Source organism: Mandrillus leucophaeus, unplaced genomic scaffold (genome assembly GCF_000951045.1).
Source record: "Mandrillus leucophaeus isolate KB7577 unplaced genomic scaffold, Mleu.le_1.0 Scaffold105, whole genome shotgun sequence".
Lineage (NCBI taxonomy): Eukaryota > Metazoa > Chordata > Mammalia > Primates > Cercopithecidae > Mandrillus > Mandrillus leucophaeus.
In genome coordinates this window covers 2,442,040-2,461,701 of record NW_012098654.1, presented here as the reverse complement: position 1 = coordinate 2,461,701, position 19,662 = coordinate 2,442,040, and the positions used below count along the sequence as shown (strand labels likewise).

Below are 19,662 nucleotides of genomic sequence, written 5' to 3'. Positions count from 1 at the left end.
TATGCTGATTTTTATATTTAACGTGTCAAATATTTTTCCATGTTATGTGATCTCTGCAAAAATTTTCATTGACCGATATAATAATACATCAAGCAAATATTCCAGATTTCACTTAATGATGGACATTTAAGCTACTTTAAGGCTCATGGTACATATTGTCAAACTATCTTCCCAAAGCACCGAAAAAAAAATCGGTGCTTTATTTAGTTCATGTGTCAACTAAGTCAGAGGGCAGTCAATAAGCTAAGGAATATTATTTGATACAGGAGATGTTTTAGAAAATATGAAAACTGACTGGCTTACGTTCGAACTTTATGCCGACCAATGATGAAAGAAACCTTCCGGCTCCAGGGATTCACAAAGCTGGACCAGCTGGAATCCAGTATGATGTAGTCTCCATTTTGAGTACAAAATCGAATGGGAGAATGTTCAAAGGGAGGATGCCCTGCATACTTCAAGACTATATAAAATAATAAGACAAAAATAGGATTTATGTAACATAGATACTGATTATAAAAGTCCTTTTTAAGCCATTTATTTGTACATGTTTTAGTGGTTTTTTTTTTTTTTTTTTTTTTTTTGAGATTGAGTCTCGCCCTGTTGCCCAGGCTGGAGTGCAGTGGCACGATATTGGCTCACTGCAACCTCCACCTCCCAGGTTCAAGCAGTTCTTGTGCCTCACTCAGTCTCCTGAGTAGCTGAGATTACAGGCGTGCACCACCATGTCTGGCTAATTTTTGTACTTTCAGTAGAGATGGGTTTCCTCATGTTAGCCACGCTGGTCTCCAACTCCTGGCCTCAGGCAATCCGCCCACCTCAGCCTCCCAAAATGCTTAGATTATAGATGTGAGCCACTGCACCTGGCCTGCTTTAGTATGTCTAAATAGAAAACAATTGCTTTAGCAGCTTCAATATAATGCCTATCTGGTTAAAGGCTGCGCTCTAATGAGAGGAAAAGAAAAATTAGAACAAATCAATGAGAGAAGAACATTTCCTCCTATAAAGGAGTAGGTCCTGACCTTTTTGGTGTATGGCAACCATCAGAGAACGATCTTCAGGGTGCAGGTAGCTTAGGATCGATGTTCCGATCAGGTCCTGAGGTAGGTAACCCAGCAAAGGCACTGCTCTGGGATACAGATACACAACACAGGTGGCACGTTATACTCATCAGGTAATTCTTACAATTTACATGTTTTTAAAAACACTTCTGTATTTCATTCTAAATGTGAGACAATTTTATGTAAAGCTGTTTATCTTAGCATTTATAAAAACAACAAAGAACCCAAGTGCACATCCTGGGGGAAACGGCTGTATCATCTAACACGTTGGTTATCTGACACATTGCATCAAAATCATCTAGGGAACTGCTAAAATACAGCTTCACAGGCTCGCTGTAAGCTTACTAAATCAGAATCTCTGGAAGCAAGACCAGGCACCTGTATTTTTAGCAAGTTCCTTAGAGGACTCTGATGCCCTCCATAATTGTGCTTATGTTGCCATTTAAAAAGTCTACGAAAAGCACATTGTAATGTAGAAAGATGCTGATGACGTTAAATGAATAATGCAGGTTGCTAATTCATACAGCATAATTAAGATTACATAAAAACAATGTCACCTAGGCCGGGTGCGGTGGCTCACGCCTGTAAATCCCAGCACTTTGGGAGGCTGAGAGGGGCAGACTGCCTGAGGTCAGGAGATCGAGACCAGTCTGGCCAACATGGTGAAACCCCATCTCTACTGAAAATATAAAAAAATTAGCTGGGTGTGGTGGCGTGCGCCTGTAATCCCAGCTACTTGTGAGGCTGAGGCAGGGGAATTGCTTGAACCAGGGAGGTGGAGGTTGCAGTGAGCCAAGATCGCGCCACTGCACTCTAGCCCGGGCAACAGAGCGAGACTCCATCTCAAATACAAAACAAAACACAACAAAAAAACAATGTCACCCAAAAGGTAGTATCAGATAGACAGACAGCTAGTACACAGAAATAGTTTCAGGATAAAGGTTCATGGGAAACTTACCATGGTAAGACTAAGGATGCCTCAGAAAAAACTGGATTCCATAAATATTTTCCATGTGTAGAAACCCACAAATATTTTCTAATACAAGAGATTTAAGCTATTTTAAAAATTATATTTAGCTGAATTTTCTTACTTTATACAGATTAAGTATTTCACACATTACTATTTGGTTTCAAGGTAAATGCTTTCAAATACACTCATTTTCAGATGTTAAATTTTTTTAATAAAAAATTATCAAAAAATGTTTTTGACATTTTTGCTTTACAGTTACGTGTGGTGTGGTGCATTGGTTCCCAGATTTTTGAATTTCATGAGTAAGTAAAATTTAAAAATAAATACGGGGAAAAATTGTGGGATACTGGTGTAGTGATACTGATATTTACTTTTTCCAAATAAAGATATTAAAAAACAGCAACAAGCAGTAACAACTACCTACTATCACTATCCTTTAAATAACAAAGACTATTTCAACATCCCCCAAAAGTAGGAAGGACAGAAGTTCAGAAGTTCAAAATAAAGAACAATTCTTTATAGAAAATAATCTGTTCTCCCCACCTTCGCCTCCACTTCAGACTAATCAAAATTTCATCATAAACTGTTTTGAGAAGCACTTGACAAGTGGAAATAACACCAGAATAGGTGCTAGAAGACCAGAGTCTTGGACCCAGTTTGAGCGCAGATACTATACATCTGTTCTCAGCAAACTGGCCCCTGGGTTCACTGTCTTCTCTGTAAAATGAAATGATTCTTGGCCTAGCTAAAGCATACTGTTGAGAAATCAAATATAACTTGTAATCACTTTCTAATATGCAAGATATTTATATTAAAAATTTAGACAACATATATTTCCATTTAACAAAGATCAAATAGGCAAATGGACAGATTTCAGTTATATAATGAATAAACATGCAAACATAAACTTCTTCACATTTATATTTATTTTCAGAAACAAACTTATTTTAGGCTTAAAGAAGTGCTTACCTTTCATCTACTTCAAGAAACACACACCCTGGGGTGTGTGTTGTGGTAAAGATTCTTTTATTCACTGGGATTCGAGGAGCTATGAAAAAAAAAAGAAGACCGATTTAAAGGCAAATATCTGATTAATCATCCACTTAACTAACCACTTAACATATTAAAAAGAGAACAAAATCTATATGAAATGGTAGAAATCTCATTTACGGGCCTGGCCTTCAAGCAGCCAAAGCTACAGTTAAATAATAATTTCATCACTAACTACATTTTAATTAGGTAAAAATGTGAAGCCTATTAAAGTCAATTTTAAACACAGGGAGAAAGAATGTGCACGTTAAATAGTTTTCTCTTTTTTTTTTTTTTTTTGGAGGCAGTCTCACTCTGTCCCCCAGGTTGGAGTACAGTGGCACGATCTCGGCTCATTGCAACCTCCGCCTCCCAGGTTCAAGTGATTCTCATGACTCAGCCTCCCAAGTAGCTGGGATTACAGGCACCTGCCACCACACCTGGCTCATGACAAATAATTTAATAGTTAAAACTGGAGTGACTAAAAAGTTTAATCAGATTTAGTAGCTGCATATAACTAAACAAACAAAAATACTACAAATATTATTTAGTACCATATGGATATTCTTAGTGTAATAAAATTAGTATGGTCAGTTCTATTCTAATGCTTGCTTTAATAATGAAGTGTGGCCAGGCTTGGTGGCTCACGCCTGTAATCCCAGCACTTTGGGAGGCCGAGGCAGGCCGATTACTTGAGGTCAGGAATTTGAGAGCAGCCTGGCCAACATGGTAAAACCCTGCCTCTACTAGTAATACAAAAATTAGGAGGGTGTGGTGGTGGGCACCTGTAATCCCAGCTACTCGGGAGGCTGAAGCATGAAAATTGCTTGAACCTGGGAGGCAGAGGTTGCAGTGAACCGAGATCGCGCCACTGCACTCCAGCCTGAGGAGCAGAGCAAGACTCAAGAAAAAAAAAAAAAAATAAGTGATTGATATATTAGGGAACAATCTGAGCAAGTGCTAATATCTCATTTGCTTGTACACTATTTTATTTTCAAGAAACCTTAAGTGAATGCAGAAAACAGCATCCAGTTGAAAGGAACCACTTACAAATAACACAAAAACAAGTGTGATGGCTGATATCTATAATCCCAGCACTTTAGGAGGCCAGGGCAGGAGGATCACTAGAGCCCAGGAGTTCGAGACCAGCCTGGGCAACATAGTGTGACCCTGTCTGTACAAAAATAAATAAGATTAGTTGGGCGTGATGGTGCGTGCCTGTGGTCCTAACTACCCTGGAGGCTGGGGCGGGAGGATCACTTAAGCCCGGGAGTCTGAGGCTGCAATGAACCACGATCATACACTGCACTCCAGCCTGAGTGACAGAGCAAAACCCTGTCTCAAAACAAAGCAAAACAACAACAAAAAAAGAATACACAAAAACATGCATACACACCTCAAACATCTACCTGCTACCTCAGTCCATCCTGTGCTATGACCCATATTTATTGTAGTGTCTGTATATTTCCTAATCATTTAACAGGTATGAAATGATTATCATTTTTGTTCCATTTGTTTTATTTTTAATATGCAACTTTTTGAGTTTTGTGCTCCTAAACCCATTTTTCTCATAAGCCCTGTGGTTTTTATTGTATGACTGTTACATAGGATGGTAATTTGTAGGAAAGCATATGTCATTTTACATCTGAACTGACTTTTCAGTAATACATGGAAACTGCCTATGTATTGATATATGCATGATATATTCATTTAAAAACATAGTTCTGCTCGTAAAAGATAAAATATACGTTTTACTCAGGGAGTTTCAAAACACTTCAAAAACAAAATCACTCTTGCAGCCTCTCTGGGAAACAATTTCAGCACTTATTTCACACAACACAAGCAAAAGGCCACACTGCACAAGCAAAAGGTCACCAGCAGAGGGAGGACTAGAAGACTGTATCTGTCACCAAATCCTGTGCTGAGACCATTTGTTCAACCATGCTGACCATGAAGGCAATGACACACAAGAAGCCAAAAGTCAGTAAACAGACACATCAATGAAAACCAGCTTCAAACGCCTGAAGAGGTTAAGGGTCAAATTGGAGACCCAAGAGCTCTTTTGTTGTTCTATGACTGACGTAAACGGACTTTCCCATGTTCCTATCTGATTGCTGACATCTCTGCATCTTATCTACTGATTTACCTTCATAACCAGAGTGAATCTTTTCAACCACAGTGAGACAGCAAGGTTCCGATTCCGATTCTGGCTGGCCAGGGCGATGTACATAAATCAGATAGGGGATGATCCGGAATGGGGAGTGACGCTTCTCTTGCTTTCTGTCTTCACCTCCACTGAGGAGATTAAAGATATTAGTGCTGGTCCTGACGCACGCTACTGGCCCATGGCAAAACAAGGCTGGGAGAAACGTTTTATTGGTAATTTCCAAGAGAGACATACCCACATCTAAAATGTTTAAACATGTTTGTTTTCAAAAGAAAGAATATGGTAGCTTAAATTTTCTATATTCAACAAGTAAGAGGTTGTGTAAAGAGCTGGCTTAGATTACTGTGAGTGTAAAAACAGAATTAGTGGTTTCATGACTTTTCTCCTAGACTCTATGCACTGAATTCCCAGTTTGACTTTTCCCCTTCTGCTATGAAGAGGGACAAGCATAATCGTCTCATCTCACATATCTACATCAGGTGTCACAAGAGAGAAAACAGGGTCCCCTGCAATCATGCCCTGGGGCCAGTTCTCAGTCGTCCCTTTCTACACTCTCTAAGAACCAATTTCGTCTCCAGCTTCAGTGATGAGGGCCCTTGCATGAGGTCAGGCGCTCCATCCATAAAGGCATTTGGCTGAGAAGGAAAGAAAAAGTTGAGGCTAAAACCAAGCTCAGCAAGCCCTGTCCCTGGCCCAGAGAGTGCGCTCCTTTCCACTCCTCACAAAGAACCTCTCGGCAGGGGCGGCTCTGACTCATCACCTCAAAGATCACAGCTGCCCAGCAGACGCTTCTACTGGGAGATGCCACTTCACCTAGAAGTCAAAAAGCCCAAGACTGAATTCACACTCCCCAACTTTTACCCATCACCTGTTTACTCTCTTGCCAGCACGTAAAGGTGTGATTGCCAATCCTAAGGGGGTCTTTAGTGCTGCCAGAGATTCTCTAGTCTGTTCCTACTTCCCCCTCACTTTTTTTTTTTTTTAAAGACAAGAGTCTTGCTCTATCGCCCAGGCTGGAACGCAACAGCACAATCTCGGCTCACTGCAACCCCCACCTCCTACCCAGGAATACCCAGCCTCCTGAGTAGCTGGGATTACAGGTGTGCGCCACCACGCCCAGGTGATTTTTGTATTTTTAGTAGAGATGGGGTTTCAAATGTTGGTCAGGCTGGTCTCAAACTCCTGACCTCAGGTGATCCGCCTGCCTCGGCCTCCCGAAGTGCTGAGATTACAGGTGTGAGCCACCGCACTCGGCCCCACCTTGCTCTTTCTCTTCTCCCACACACTCCAGAATCTTCTTCCACTCTGCACCCTCAACTGATGACCTTGCTTCCCATTTCACCAAGAAAAGAGAATCATTGGGAAGTGAGCTGTGTCCCGGTGCTGCTGACCCACATCCATGCTCACACCTTCCGGCTTCCCTCCACATTCGCGAATGCATTTTTCAGGTTCATCCAGCCCAAGGGTTTTAAATACCATTTACATGCTGATGACCCAAATATCTACCTCTAGCCTGGAAGTTTTCCTTAACTCCAGACTCTCATAGAGTCTCAACTTAGATATTCAACAGGTATCTCAAACTTAGCTTACCTAAAACTAAGCACCACATTCTTTCCCTCCTCCTCCAGCAAGTTGCTTTTCCTAGAATTTCGTCTGCCTCAATAAATTGTAACTCCAGCCCAAAACTCCTGGTGTTATCCTTGACTCTTATTTCACACTCACTCCAAATATAACCCATTAATACAATTCTGGTAATTAGCTCTTAAAAAATATCCAGAATATCTCTTCTCAGCCTTTTGGCTAAGATCAAATGTAAAAAATATCCAGAATATACAACTATTTCTACCTCCCCCGGCATGCTGGCCTATACCCTGTACCTCTGTAACAGCCTCCAACTCCCCTCCCTGCCTCCCCTCTTCCCCCTCCAGAGTCTCTTCAACCCTGCAGCCAACACCAGCCCTTCATAATGGAAACTGTTTCTGGGCCAGGCACGGTGGCTCACGCCTGTAATCCCAACACTTTGGGAGGTCAAGGAGGTTGGATCACTTGAGGTCAGGAGTTCAAGACCAGCCTGGCCAACATGGAGAAACCCTGTCTCTACAATAAATACAAAAATTAGCTGTGGTGGTGCATGCCTGTAGTCCCAGCTACTCGGGAGGCTGAGGTAGGAGAATCGTTGGAACCCAGGAGGCAGAGGTTGCAGTGAACAGAGATTGTGCCACTGCACTCCAGCTTGGGGGGACACAGTGAGATCCTGTCACAAAAAAAAAAGAAAAAAAAAAAGGAAACTGAAATGAATGCTTCCTACCTCCATTCACTGAAAATTCCTAGAAGCAATGACAACCCTGTGGCAGCAACCATCCCTATCATCCAGATTGGGCCTCCAAACATGGATGCCATTTCCCACCACAAGGAACCAGGATCCTTAGAGAAATGACTGAGGCCACGTCTGGGTTAAGGAATGTCTAAAATGAGTCTGGGGCATCTCGTGCTTAAAACAATGGAAGCTGTCAAAGACCATGGGGCACTCTCACAAGGGTACAGGGGCCAACCCAAAAGGATTCCTACTGGCCTAAGATGGGACCATTTTGAGCCCTAAAACACGAATGAGAACTTTCTCTCTTAGAATGACACTCTGAAATATTGACGGAGGAAATCAGACGAGATCTGAGCTACGCTGCCTGGTAACTTGGGAAGAGGGGGTTAAGGAATTGGTGCTGGCAGAGATGACACCAGACTGGCCAGGGTTCAAATTCTTAAAAAGCTGGGTGATGAGACCGTAGCAGTTTATTACATTATCTTTTCTTCTTTTGTGTTATGTTTGAAAATTCCCAAAGAAAAACATTTTGAAAATAATTAAGGGATAAACTGAAATAAAACACTTCGTGCAGAAGTCACAGCTCCCTGTGCTGTGGCCTGTGCTTCCCTGTCTTCTTCCATCCTCACTCCTTCCACCACTCTGGCCACAGCAGCTCCATGTCACTCCTCCCACAGGCCAGGCATGGCCCACCCCAAGGGCCTCTGTGCCTGCTGCTCCCTCTGCCTGCAACACACTTTCTCAGACACTTGCCACCCCTCAGATACTGGTGTGGCTCACCCCCTGCCCTCCTTCTGGTCGCTGTTTCCAATTAGGCTTCCTAAGAGTTCCTGGATCACCCTGAATACAACAGCAATCTCCCACTTTCCAGAACTCCCGCTCTTTGCTTTGCTGTCTACACACAACTTATCACGAGCCAACACATAGGCATTTGAATATGTGTTTATTATTGGTCTCCTCCTCACAGAATTTAAGGTACATGAGACAAGAACTCTGGATCCCAGCACTGACAAAGTGCCTGGCTCAGAGAAAGCACCCCAAAATATTTATTAACATCGGAAACACACATGGCACTTATTAGGAGGCAGGAACTGTTCTAAGATCTTCATACAACTCACTTGTGAATGACCCATTGGAACAACACAGCTCCTCTCACTGCTGCGCCCTTCCTCAGGCCGTCCCTCCCAAGCATCCAGATCCTATGAGTTCAAGTCTCCCAATTCCATGGAGTATTGAAATATTAGACTATTTCACCATGAGGGTTTTTCTTCTCTCTAAACATCTAGAGCATTTAGTAACTTCAATACTAAAACCGGCAATCACAATGTCCTTTTAAAATACTTGCTCTTTTTATTATGAAAGAACATAATACGTTATTGTCATCTTATATACATAATATGTAACAGAATATATAGATGTATTACATATATTATGTATGTAACATAAAGGGAACACTAATAATATATTGCAGCAAATTTAAAAGATAAAAAAATTCAGTAGTAATTTCCACTAGCAATCAACCACTGTTAAAAGTTTCATCGCCGGGCGCGGTGGCTCAAGCCTGTAATCCCAGCACTTTGGGAGGCCGAGACGGGCGGATCACGAGGTCAGGAGATCGAGACCATCCTGGCTGACACGGTGAAACCCCGTCTCTACTTTAAAAAAATACAAAAAACTAGCCGGGCGAGGTGGCGGGCGCCTGTAGTCCCAGCTACTCGGGAGGCTGAGGCAGGAGAATGGCGTGAACCCGGGAGGCGGAGCTTGCAGTGAGCTGAGATCCGGTCACTGCACTCCAGCCTGGGCGGCAGAGCGAGACTCCGTCTCAAAAAAAAAAAAAAAAAAAAAAGTTTCATCTATTTTCTTCTGGTTCACTGTCTCTAGATCTTTTAAATCCTTCTCACAAATATAAATCTCTTGCTTTCTTTAAAGCTATTAAAAATTTCAAAAATTAATTTTAAATGTGACTGAAAAACAAAAAGCAAACAAAAAAGAGCCCAAAACAACGGTCATTTTAGTGTACTTCACATCTAGTGACTCTTACACGTATGCTCCCAGAGTTAAGATTTTCCTAGACTTTTTTCCTATTGCATTATTATTATTATTATTATTATTTTTTTTTTTTGAGACAGAGTCTCACTCTGTCACCAGGCTGGAGTGCAATGATGCCATCTCAGCTCACTGCAACCTCCACCTCCCAGGTTCAAGTGATTATCCTGCCTCAGCCTCCCAAGTAGCTGGGACTACAGGCGTGCACCACCACGCCTGGCTAATTTTTGTATTTTTAGTAGAGACTCCGTTTCACCATGTTAGCCAGGGATGGTCACGACCTCTTGACCTTGTAATCCGCCCACCTCTGCCTCCCAAAGGGCTAGGATTACAGGTGTGAGCCACCGTGCCCGGTCTCCTATTGCATTATTTATCTAGTTTTCTCATAAGCATGTCTCTTCTCAATCAAAAATGAACTCCTTGTGGCAAGAAACAAGTCTTATTTTTTGTATCTTGTAACAGAAGTGAGCTGAATATATAAGAATCAAACTAACTGCAAAATAATCCACTGTTTCTGGCTTCCACGAGCCACTATACTTACCGGATCCTGCAGAAAAAAGGTTTCACTGGAGCACATTCATACCGTGGAGCTGCTAGAAAGAAAGATGCCTGGTCAGTCACTCCCTCTTAGCCAAGTCTTTCTCAGTGAAACAATGTTGTACCATTATCAAACAACAAACTATTTTTTAAAAAAGAGAGAGAGGTCTCCTTGATTAAAATGGAACCCTCTTCCTTCATTTTGAGATCCAGTCACATCCTAGTATTTCCCAATTCTAGTATTGGGAAATACTAGTATTGGCTTTGGTACTGGAACCGTGAGCCTCAGGTATAACAGTGAGAATCGGTTTTATCTCTTCCCCTTATTACTTTCCATAATTCCCAAACTGCCCATGTTCATTATCTCAAAGGTCAATGTAATGATCCTTAGACATAATTATTCTGGTGGTAATATTCCATTCCATTGTAATAGTCTGGACCTTTCTTTTTTTTGAGATGGAGACTCGCTCTGTTGTCCAGGCTGGAGCGCAGTGGTGCGATCTCGGCTCACTGCAAGCTCCGCCTCCCGGGTTCACGCCATTCTCCTGCCTCAGGCTCCTGAGTAGCTGGGACTACAGGCGCCTGCCACCATGCCCAGCTAATTTTTTGTATTTTTAGTAGAGACGGGGTTTCACCGTGTTAGCCAGGATGGTCTTGATCTCCTGACCTCGTGATCCGCCCGCCTCGGCCTCCCAAAGTGCTGGGATTACAGGCGTGAGCCACTGCGCCCAGCCTAGTCTGGACCGTTCTAAAAAATTGGGAATTCAGACTATTTTCAGCTTTTTAGCTATATGATATATAACTTTTTTTTTCTTTAAGCTCTTTCCTTGGATAAATTTCAAAAAGTTGTGTTCCTAGGTTAAATGATAGAATCGTTTTATGACTTTATTGTGTACAGATAAACCTCCAGAAAACTGTACCAATCTTCAGAGTTTTATTAGTGTTTTCTCACAACCCTCATGCCAATGATTTCCTAGCCATTCTGTTGATTTCTGCATCAATTTTATTGATTTATGAGGTGGTAATTCAGAAATGTCTAAATTTGCTTTAGAGGCAGATGAGGGGGCTGAAATTTCTGCCCAGTGTTTGTTGACTGTATGTTATTTCCTCTGATTAGAGCTTCCTGAATATCTTTTGGGCATCTGTTCACTGAAACAAGAAGTCCCCAGTTATAGGAACCATGGAAAACTGTGAGATGTTCAAAAAATATACACTGAAGGCAGCATAAACAGTGAGAATCCAAAAGAACTAAAATATTGAATAAGCAGCCCAGGTCTTCATACTTCTAAGAAACAATCATAGAAGAATCAGAAAGCATTAATAAAGCACTGAAGACTGGTATAACCTTCTACAGAAAACAGCCTTTACTATGAGGTCAGTTTGCTTATACCACTTATTCATCACACCAGACACCTGAACTCCAACTGCACTCACTAGAAGTCCTGGACCACTGAAAGCCAGACTACATGATCTAAGACAGCAGACATGAGCCCATGATGCATTTCCATTCCTATGCTGTAAATATGTGATGCTTGTTTCTAAAAGCGTGCTCTGAAGTAATGGTCAGATCCTTCAAGAGGTTTGTACAAGACATGTTAAACAAAAACATATTCTAATATGGGACCAGAGGCTGACAACAGCTAAGTGGATTGCTTCCTAAGTCCTCCTGATGTTGTGTGTGCTCAAAGCAAGGAATCGAAGGAGGTAACGCAGGCATAGCCTAGAAAGGGGGTGGCGTTAACCAACTGCTCTCAGTAAGAGTATCAATCCTTGAGATTTATAAGGCAAAAGTACAATATAAAGAGTAAACTAGAATTACATCATGCCTTATGGCATAAGTGAATTCTGAGATCCAAAAGAATTATTTCAGGGCATACTAATATTTTACATAAAAAGTGATATGGTTTGGCTGTATCCCCACCCAAATCTCATCTTGAATTGTAGTTCCCATAATCCCCACATGTCAAGGGAGGGACGTAGTGGGAGGTAACTGAATCATGGGGGTGGATGCCCTCACCCTGTTCTGGTGACAGTGAGTGAGTTCTCATGAGATCTGATGGTTTTATACGGGGCTTTTCTCCCTTTTGCTTGGTACTTCTCCTTGCTGCCACGTGAAGGACATGCCCCCTTCTGCCATGATTGTAAGTTTCCTGAGGACTCCCCAGCCATGCTGAACTGAGTCAATTAAAACTCTTTCCTTTATAAATTATCCAGTCTTGGTATGTCTTTATTAGCAGCATGAGAATGGACTAATACCGTAAACTTGTACTGCAGAGTGGGGTGCTGCCATAGATACCCAAAAATACGGAAGTGACTTTGGAACTGGATAACAGGCTGAAACAGTTTGGAGCGCTCAGAAGACAAGAAAATGTGGGAAAGTCTGGAACTTCCTAGAGACTTGTTGAATGGCTTTGACCAAAATGCTGATAGTGATAAGGACAATGAAATGCAGGCTGAGGTGGTCTCAGATAGAAATGAGGAACTTGTTGGGACTGGAGTAAAGGACACTTTTGCCATGCAGAGACTGGCAACTTTTGCCCCTGTCCTAGAGATCTGTGGAGCTTCAAACTTGAGAGAGATGGTTTAGGGTATCTGATGGAAGAAATTTCTAAATGGTAAAGCATTCAAGAGGAAGCAGAGCATAAGAACTTGGAAAATCTGTAGCCTGAAGCTGTGATGGAAAAGAAAAACCCATTTTCTGGGGAGAAATTCAAGCCTGCTGCAGAAATTTGCATAAGTAACAAGAAGCCAAATGTTAATCACCAAGTCAATGGGGAAAATGTCTTCAGGACATGTCAGAGACTTCACAGCAGCCCTTCCCATCACAGGCTGAGGCCTAGGAGGGAAAAAATGGTTTTCTGGGCCTGGTCCAGGTCCCCACTGCTCTGTGCAACCTTGGGACATTGTGCCCTCCATTCCAGCTGCTTCAGCTCCAGCCGTGGCTAAAAGGGACCAAGGTACAGCTCAGGTTATAGCTTCAGAGAGTGAAAGCCCTATTCCTTGGCAGCTTCCATATGGTGTTGGTACTGCAGGTGTGCAGAAGACAAGAACTGAGGTTTGGAAACCTCTGCCTAAACTTCAGAGATGTATGGAAATGCCTGGATGTCCAGGCAGAAGTCTGCTACAGGGGTGGAGCCCTCATAGAGAACCTCTGCTAAGACAGATGTGTAAGGGAAATTTGGGTTCAGAGTCTTCACAGTCTTCAATGGGAGACTCCCTAGTGGAGCTGTGAGAACAGGGCCACCATCCTTCAGATCCAAGAATGGTAGATCCACCGAAAGCTTGCACTGCGTGTCTAGAAAAGCCACAGACACTCAATGCCAGCCCATGAAACCAGCCATAAGGGAGGCTGTACTCTGCAAAGCCACAGGGGCAGAGCTGCCCAAGGCTGCAGGAGCCCACCTCTTGCACCAGCATGACCTGGATGTGAGACATGGAGTCAAAGGAGATTATTTCGGAGCTTTAATTATCGCTTCAGTAGATTTCAGACTTGCAAGGGGCCTGTAGCCCCTTTGTTTTGGCCAATTTCTCCCATTTGAAATGAGTGTATTTACCCAATGCCTGTGCCTCTATTGTATCTAGGAGGCAACTAACTCGCTTTGGACTTTGCAGGCTCATAGGTGAAAGGGACTTGCCTTGTCACATATGAGACTTTGGACTTGGACTTTTGGGCTAATGCTGAAATGAGCTAAGACTGGAGGACTGTTGGAAAAGCATGATTGTGTTTTGAAATGTGAGGACATGAGATCTGGGAGGGCTCAAGAGCAAAATGATATGGTTTGGCTGTGTCTCACCCAAATCTTATCTTGAACTATAGTTCCATGTGTGCTAGGAGGAACCTGGTGGGATAGATAATTGAATCATGGGGACAGTTTCCCCCATGCTATTCTCATGATCATAAGTTCCCATGAGATCTGATGGTTTTATAAGGGGCTTCCCGCTTCACCCGGCTCCCATTCTTCTCCTTCCTGCCATCATGTGTAGAAAGACAGGTTTGCTTTCCCTTCTGTCATGATTGTAAGTTTCGCGAGGCCTCCCCAATCAAGTGGAACTGTGAGTCAATTAAACTTCTTTCCTTTATTAATTACCCAGTCTCAGGTAGTTCTTTATAGCAGCGTAAGAATGGACTAATACAGAAGGGAAATATCCCAGTAATCAGTAATCAGCAAAAGTGAAAAGGCTGAAAAGACACAGGCAGTGCTGAAGGAAAAATACCTGGGGGAAAAATGGGAAAGACCTGGCAGACAATATTGTGTATGTCCTGTTCACAGCTGTATCTGCATCTGGACTAGTTCTTGACCCACAGTAATTGTTAAACAAATGTTTACAGAATGAACAGCTAACAAAAGCAGAGAAACAAATACAGACAATTAAAGGTTGAAAATGTATATTTAGGAAAGGGGAAGAGAAATAAAATCAGTATTTTTGAAAAATGGGAAAAGAGATGAGGTAGAAGCAAGCAGGGATGACACACGTTTTCTAGAGCTTATGCAAAACTATTTTTAAAAGATGGGGCAATCTATAATTGGAATAAGAAACATGTAAAGCTATCCTTCATTAAATGAAGTAGTGGGTAAAAAATTAGAAATAGTAGAATTTCAGATACGAAGATAAAAAAGTTATGGAGATCTGTTTCACAACAATGTAAACATCCTTCACAGCAATGGAGTGAATGCCTAAAAATGATTAAGATGGTGTATTAGGTCCGTTTGCATGCTGCTGATAAAGACATACCCAAGTCTGGGCAATTTACAAAAGAAAGAGGTTTAATGGACTTACAGTTCCACATGGCTGGGGAGGTCTCACAATCATGGCAGAAGGCAAGGAGGGGCAAGTCACATCTTACATGGATGGTGGCAGGCAAAGAGAGAGAGCTTGTGCAGGGAAATTCCCATTTTTAAAGCAATCAGATCTCATGAGACTTATCCACTATCATGAGAACAGCATGGGAAAGACGCCATCATGATGCAATTATCTCCCACTGGGTTCCTCCCAGGACACATGAGAATTGTGGGAGTTATAATTCAACATGAGATTTGGGTGGGGACACAGCCAAACTATATCATATGGTAAATCATATGTGTTTTCACCACAATGAATTTTTTTTTAATTAGAGAGAAGGGCTTGGAATCAAAGAGAAACCTGATATATATATACACACACACACACACACACACACATTTAAAGCTGTTTAAGAGACACTTCACAAAGAATATAAAATAATAAAGGATGACTGAAAAGAAAGAAATTAAGATCCCACAGGACCAAATGTCACAAAGAAAATTGCAATAGGTATCTTTGAATTAGGAAAAAAAGCATTCCAGAAGGAAAACAAAGCAATAAGACTCATAACTTTCAGGGGCAAGAAAAACTGTAAGACAGTTAATGATCTGAAAAAAAATTTTTTTTTTTCCCAGAAACAGAGTAACAGAGTTTCACTCTTGTCACCCAGGCTGGAGTGCAATGGTGTGATCTTGCCTCATTGCAACCTCTGCCTCCCAGGTTCAAGCGCTTCTCGTGCCTCAACCCTCTGAGTAGCTGGGATTACAGGCACGCACTACCATGCCTGGCTAATTTTTGTACTTTTAGTAGAGACGGTGTTTCACCATGTTGGCCAGGCTGGTCTGGAACTCCTGACTTCAGGTGATCCACCTGCCTCAACCTCTCAAAGTGCTGGGATTACAGGCGTGAGGCACCATGCCCAGCCTAATGATCTGAATTTTATCTCCAAAGTAAAATCTCTCATACAAGAAAATCATGAAAGAGGAAAAATATTTAATTTTAACTTAAAGGAAACAGAGCCTTCAGAGCAACTAAACCACTATACGATATGCTGGTAATGAAATAATACTTATGACATATAATCTGTGAAACAGACCTGACAAAATGGAAAAAAATGCATTGAATCTTTATGTTATCAGAAGGTTTTGAAATGCTGTTTTCATCCCATAACTTTCTATAACAGGAATAAGAAAAACAGATAGTTTGCATGTCCTAAATAATGTGTTAATTTCTGTACTATTCCTGTAAGAATGAAACTGATCTTGATGAGGAAAGACAGACATCTAAACATTGGGCCTGTTACCTCTTTGGGTCCAGTTGTTCCAGAAGGGAAGCTGAGCTCTGGCAGTGTGCGCGTAGAATACCCTCACGTCTTGAGGGGCAAGCAGGTCAACAAAGTGAGAAGACGCCAGGACATCTTTCTTACGATTCAGGATCAAAGCAGCCTGTTCAGAAACGTGCACTAACCTTCCAGACAGAAATGAAAATACTGCCACAAAGGTATCCTATGAAAAACATTTAAAATAAATGCCAATATTGAGGTACTCGCCAGCAATATTCCCTGAAAGGTAAATTTCTTCTAGATCTCTAACATGATCAATATCTTAAAATACACAGGCACAACCTACAAATGCAACAAAACTCCTCTAAGAATTTTCTCCAACATCCTTCTTAAATATTCTCCTAAGACCTGCACTTCACCTACTGAAGGTTCGATTTCTATGCCAAAAAATATACTAGATCATTTTATGCAGACTAAACATACATATGGCACATAACTTTTCCTCTGCAAACTGTGCCTTACACCTGGGTGGACGGTGTTCTCATCATCAACGCAGATTCTATGCTTTAAGACACGCTGAAGATTCACCTACTTTAAGAAGCTGTCTGTGACAAACCTCATTACATAAGCATCACTGCTCTAATTTCTTCCATTACACATAAATGAAACTTACTTATAATCCGCAGTTTGTTTGCTAGCATTGGCATGCTTTCCTCTCTAACTTTATTTTAAATATCTTAAAAGACAAATATTTTCTTAAGCTATTTAAAAAAAATCTCCATAGCACCTATTACAGTACTATGTACACACCAGTCCATAAAATAAGCACTGTTATAATAGTAGGGATAGCTCATGTTCCACTATTACAAAATCTTTAAGTTACAATTATGTTGAGGTCTGTACAAAAAAGTAAGTAATCTCCACCGTATCAACCAAACATGAGGCTCAATTACTCTGTCAAACAAGAAGAGAGATTAAAAAAAGATATACTAAAGGTCTCTTCCAAAATTTTATGAAAAATGACAGCATCTCAACTCACCTGTTCTATAACATCCAGTTGTTACAACTTGAAGTAGTAGATATTGGAACTAAGAATGATATAAATAGAAATTAACAATTCGGAGATTAGAATAACATGCAGGAAATTACTCTGCAGTGTAATTTTTGCTTTCTCTTAATTCAAGAGAGCTCGGGAATGCTAAGGAGCTAGAAGCACCTCATAACCAAAGTCACTGAACTGCACAGCACACAGAATGGGCTGCTTTTGCTTTTGGATGTTTTCTCTGGCAAGGGTGAAGCTACACCATGCCTCTTTAGCAGTTCCTCCTTTGCTTCTCTCAAATTGTGGTTGCTGAAACGTTGTTAATTCTTCTTAAAAACCTACATCTAGAGCAGGTCCTTAGGAAAAGTCACCCAGGTTGATACGGCAAAATGCATGAATTCTTACTGTGTTTTTGGAAGTGTGTTCTGAAGCAATAGTGGCCAGCTCCTCAAGACTGTACATGGTCACATCTGCCTGAGGTGCTCCATTTTGACTGAGAATCTGGAAAAACTCACCGTTTGCTAAGAAACACAGGGAGATAAACAGGTAGTCCAGTGACAACAGTATCTTTAGGAAACCATTTTCATCACTATCAAGCTGGATTATTTTTTTCGGATGAGAACACCTCGGGGCATTTTTCTCAAAAACAGATCATTTTCTGCTTTTACCTAAACTACTGATAATTGTGCAAACTTAAGAGTTGATTTTATGAATTCTGCATGTTCTGGATCACAGGGAGCAAGATATATTTAAGGTACTAACAAAAAATTTCAGATGCATACACAATTTTTTTGGGAGAGGAGCAGAAACTACTCCATCATTCAGGGACATATCATATATGATGCACTGAGGTTTGTGCTAAAGAGAATATGGCTTTAATGAAATCCCTTGAGATGTCAGAGAGAAAAAGAAAAGTGTTTACAACGGTTCATTTTCAGTTTAACAAATTCCTAATATATCATTACCACATTTTAAAAGTATGTGTATGGCATGTAAAGGTAACTATTTAGTGGAATGCATTTTTTTCCCCATAACTTCCATAGAAGACAATGTTTTTTTAAAAGGTTAGCCTTCAAAATGTGCTTATGCTAAACTCTACTCTCTTGCAACAAATGAGCAAAACATTGCATAGTTACTATACACTATTACACAGACAAAAGTTTTTCTGGTCTTTCACATGTGAAAAATTAAGACACGAATGGAATTGGCATAGATTTGCTCATCTTCCATAAAGCACCAGAAAAAGCTCAAAGTATCTGTCTGACCAAGACCCCACTGATCACCTCTCTGGCTGCTTGTGTGAGTCCTGGTGCATGTGTAGGATCGAATTTCTCTCTGGCTTGTTTACCTTGCACGCTGTGGACACAGCGGAGAGCATAGTTGAGGGCATCTAGAGTGCTTGGTTTATTGCGTCTCTCCGAGGGGAAGTATTTTTTCATTTCTTGGACAACCATGATAAGTTCTTCAGAAACTCTGTTTCGATCTTGCTGTTCACTGGAAGATAAAAAAAAATTACAACTTCACACCTATGAAGATAACAGCATCTTGCGGTTATAGGGAACACAAACTGCAAACCAGATAGGTTTCTAAGTAATCTACTGGCATCAGATCATTCACTCCACAGGCTGGTGACCCCGCTTCCTCCAGGTGGGGAACTTCAGGCAAAGCAACTGGTGAATGACAAACATTCTCCACTTACTTTCCCTTAATCCACCTGAGTCCCAACTCAGCTAACTTTTGTAACCACTTTTCTCTCCAGATACTCTTCGGTAATTTTCTTCAGTATCCCAGATCACTTCATTCTACGTTGCCTGAGTCTCCCCCTACACTTTCCCCTGGACTTGGAAACAAAACAATAAAAAGATTTAGGTCCCCCTTTCCTTGCTCCGGAAGGACAACGAACGCATGGGGCCCTGGGCCTGAAGCCAGCGCGTCACCTGTGGCTGCTCTCCGCCAATTTCCTTTGCAGATGGAACTCGGGGCTCCACCGCTCCCCCGATTCTTCGCCCAGGGCCTCGTCCTCAGTCCCCCGTCCCCCGGGGCCAGGAGGTTCCCCGCGGGGCGTCTCGAGGTCTCCGCGGGGCTCCATGTAGGGCTGGGACAACCCGCTGCTTTCTTCTCGCTCACTTTGCAGTCGGCAACAGACACCGGTTTCTCACTCTGGTCCGCGCCATGGCGTAAGAGGCGGCCACCACGAGCCAGGGGGTCACGCTCATCTCCGAGGGGCTTCTCCCTCCAGCATTTCCAAAACCCGGAGCTCGTTCGACTTTCAGAAGTCCGGCCTGTAGGGAGGAGACAAGGGTGATAAGGGACAAGTGGAACGGACAGTCCGACGCCAGCGGCCCAGCTGGTTGGGGCGCCCCGACCGCGCGGTCCTCACCCCTGCCCCAACTTTCCCGCACGCCGAGGGCTGGGGCCTGTGGAGGCGGGCG

General features: G+C 42.1%; 1 protein-coding gene across 4 annotated transcripts in view; it reads right to left on the bottom strand.

Annotated features, from left to right (window-relative positions):
• Positions 1-19,515, bottom strand: part of PER3 (period circadian clock 3) — a 59,063-nt gene extending 39,548 nt beyond the window's left edge. For 3 of the 4 annotated variants that reach the window (XM_011981380.1, XM_011981387.1, XM_011981394.1), the window contains exons 1-9: positions 19,168-19,515; positions 18,579-18,724; positions 17,636-17,751; positions 16,210-16,411; positions 10,129-10,180; positions 5,204-5,352; positions 2,998-3,076; positions 1,020-1,126; positions 304-460 (exon numbers count right to left, since the gene is read on the bottom strand). In XM_011981380.1, coding sequence (XP_011836770.1) covers positions 304-460; positions 1,020-1,126; positions 2,998-3,076; positions 5,204-5,352; positions 10,129-10,180; positions 16,210-16,411; positions 17,636-17,751; positions 18,579-18,724; positions 19,168-19,319 — 1,160 coding nt within the window. In that variant the 5' untranslated portion in view covers positions 19,320-19,515. The remainder of the gene's footprint in view (positions 1-303; positions 461-1,019; positions 1,127-2,997; positions 3,077-5,203; positions 5,353-10,128; positions 10,181-16,209; positions 16,412-17,635; positions 17,752-18,578; positions 18,725-19,167) is intronic. The other variant, XM_011981400.1, reaches the window with a different exon arrangement.
• Between the last annotated feature and the right edge of the window lie 147 nt (positions 19,516-19,662).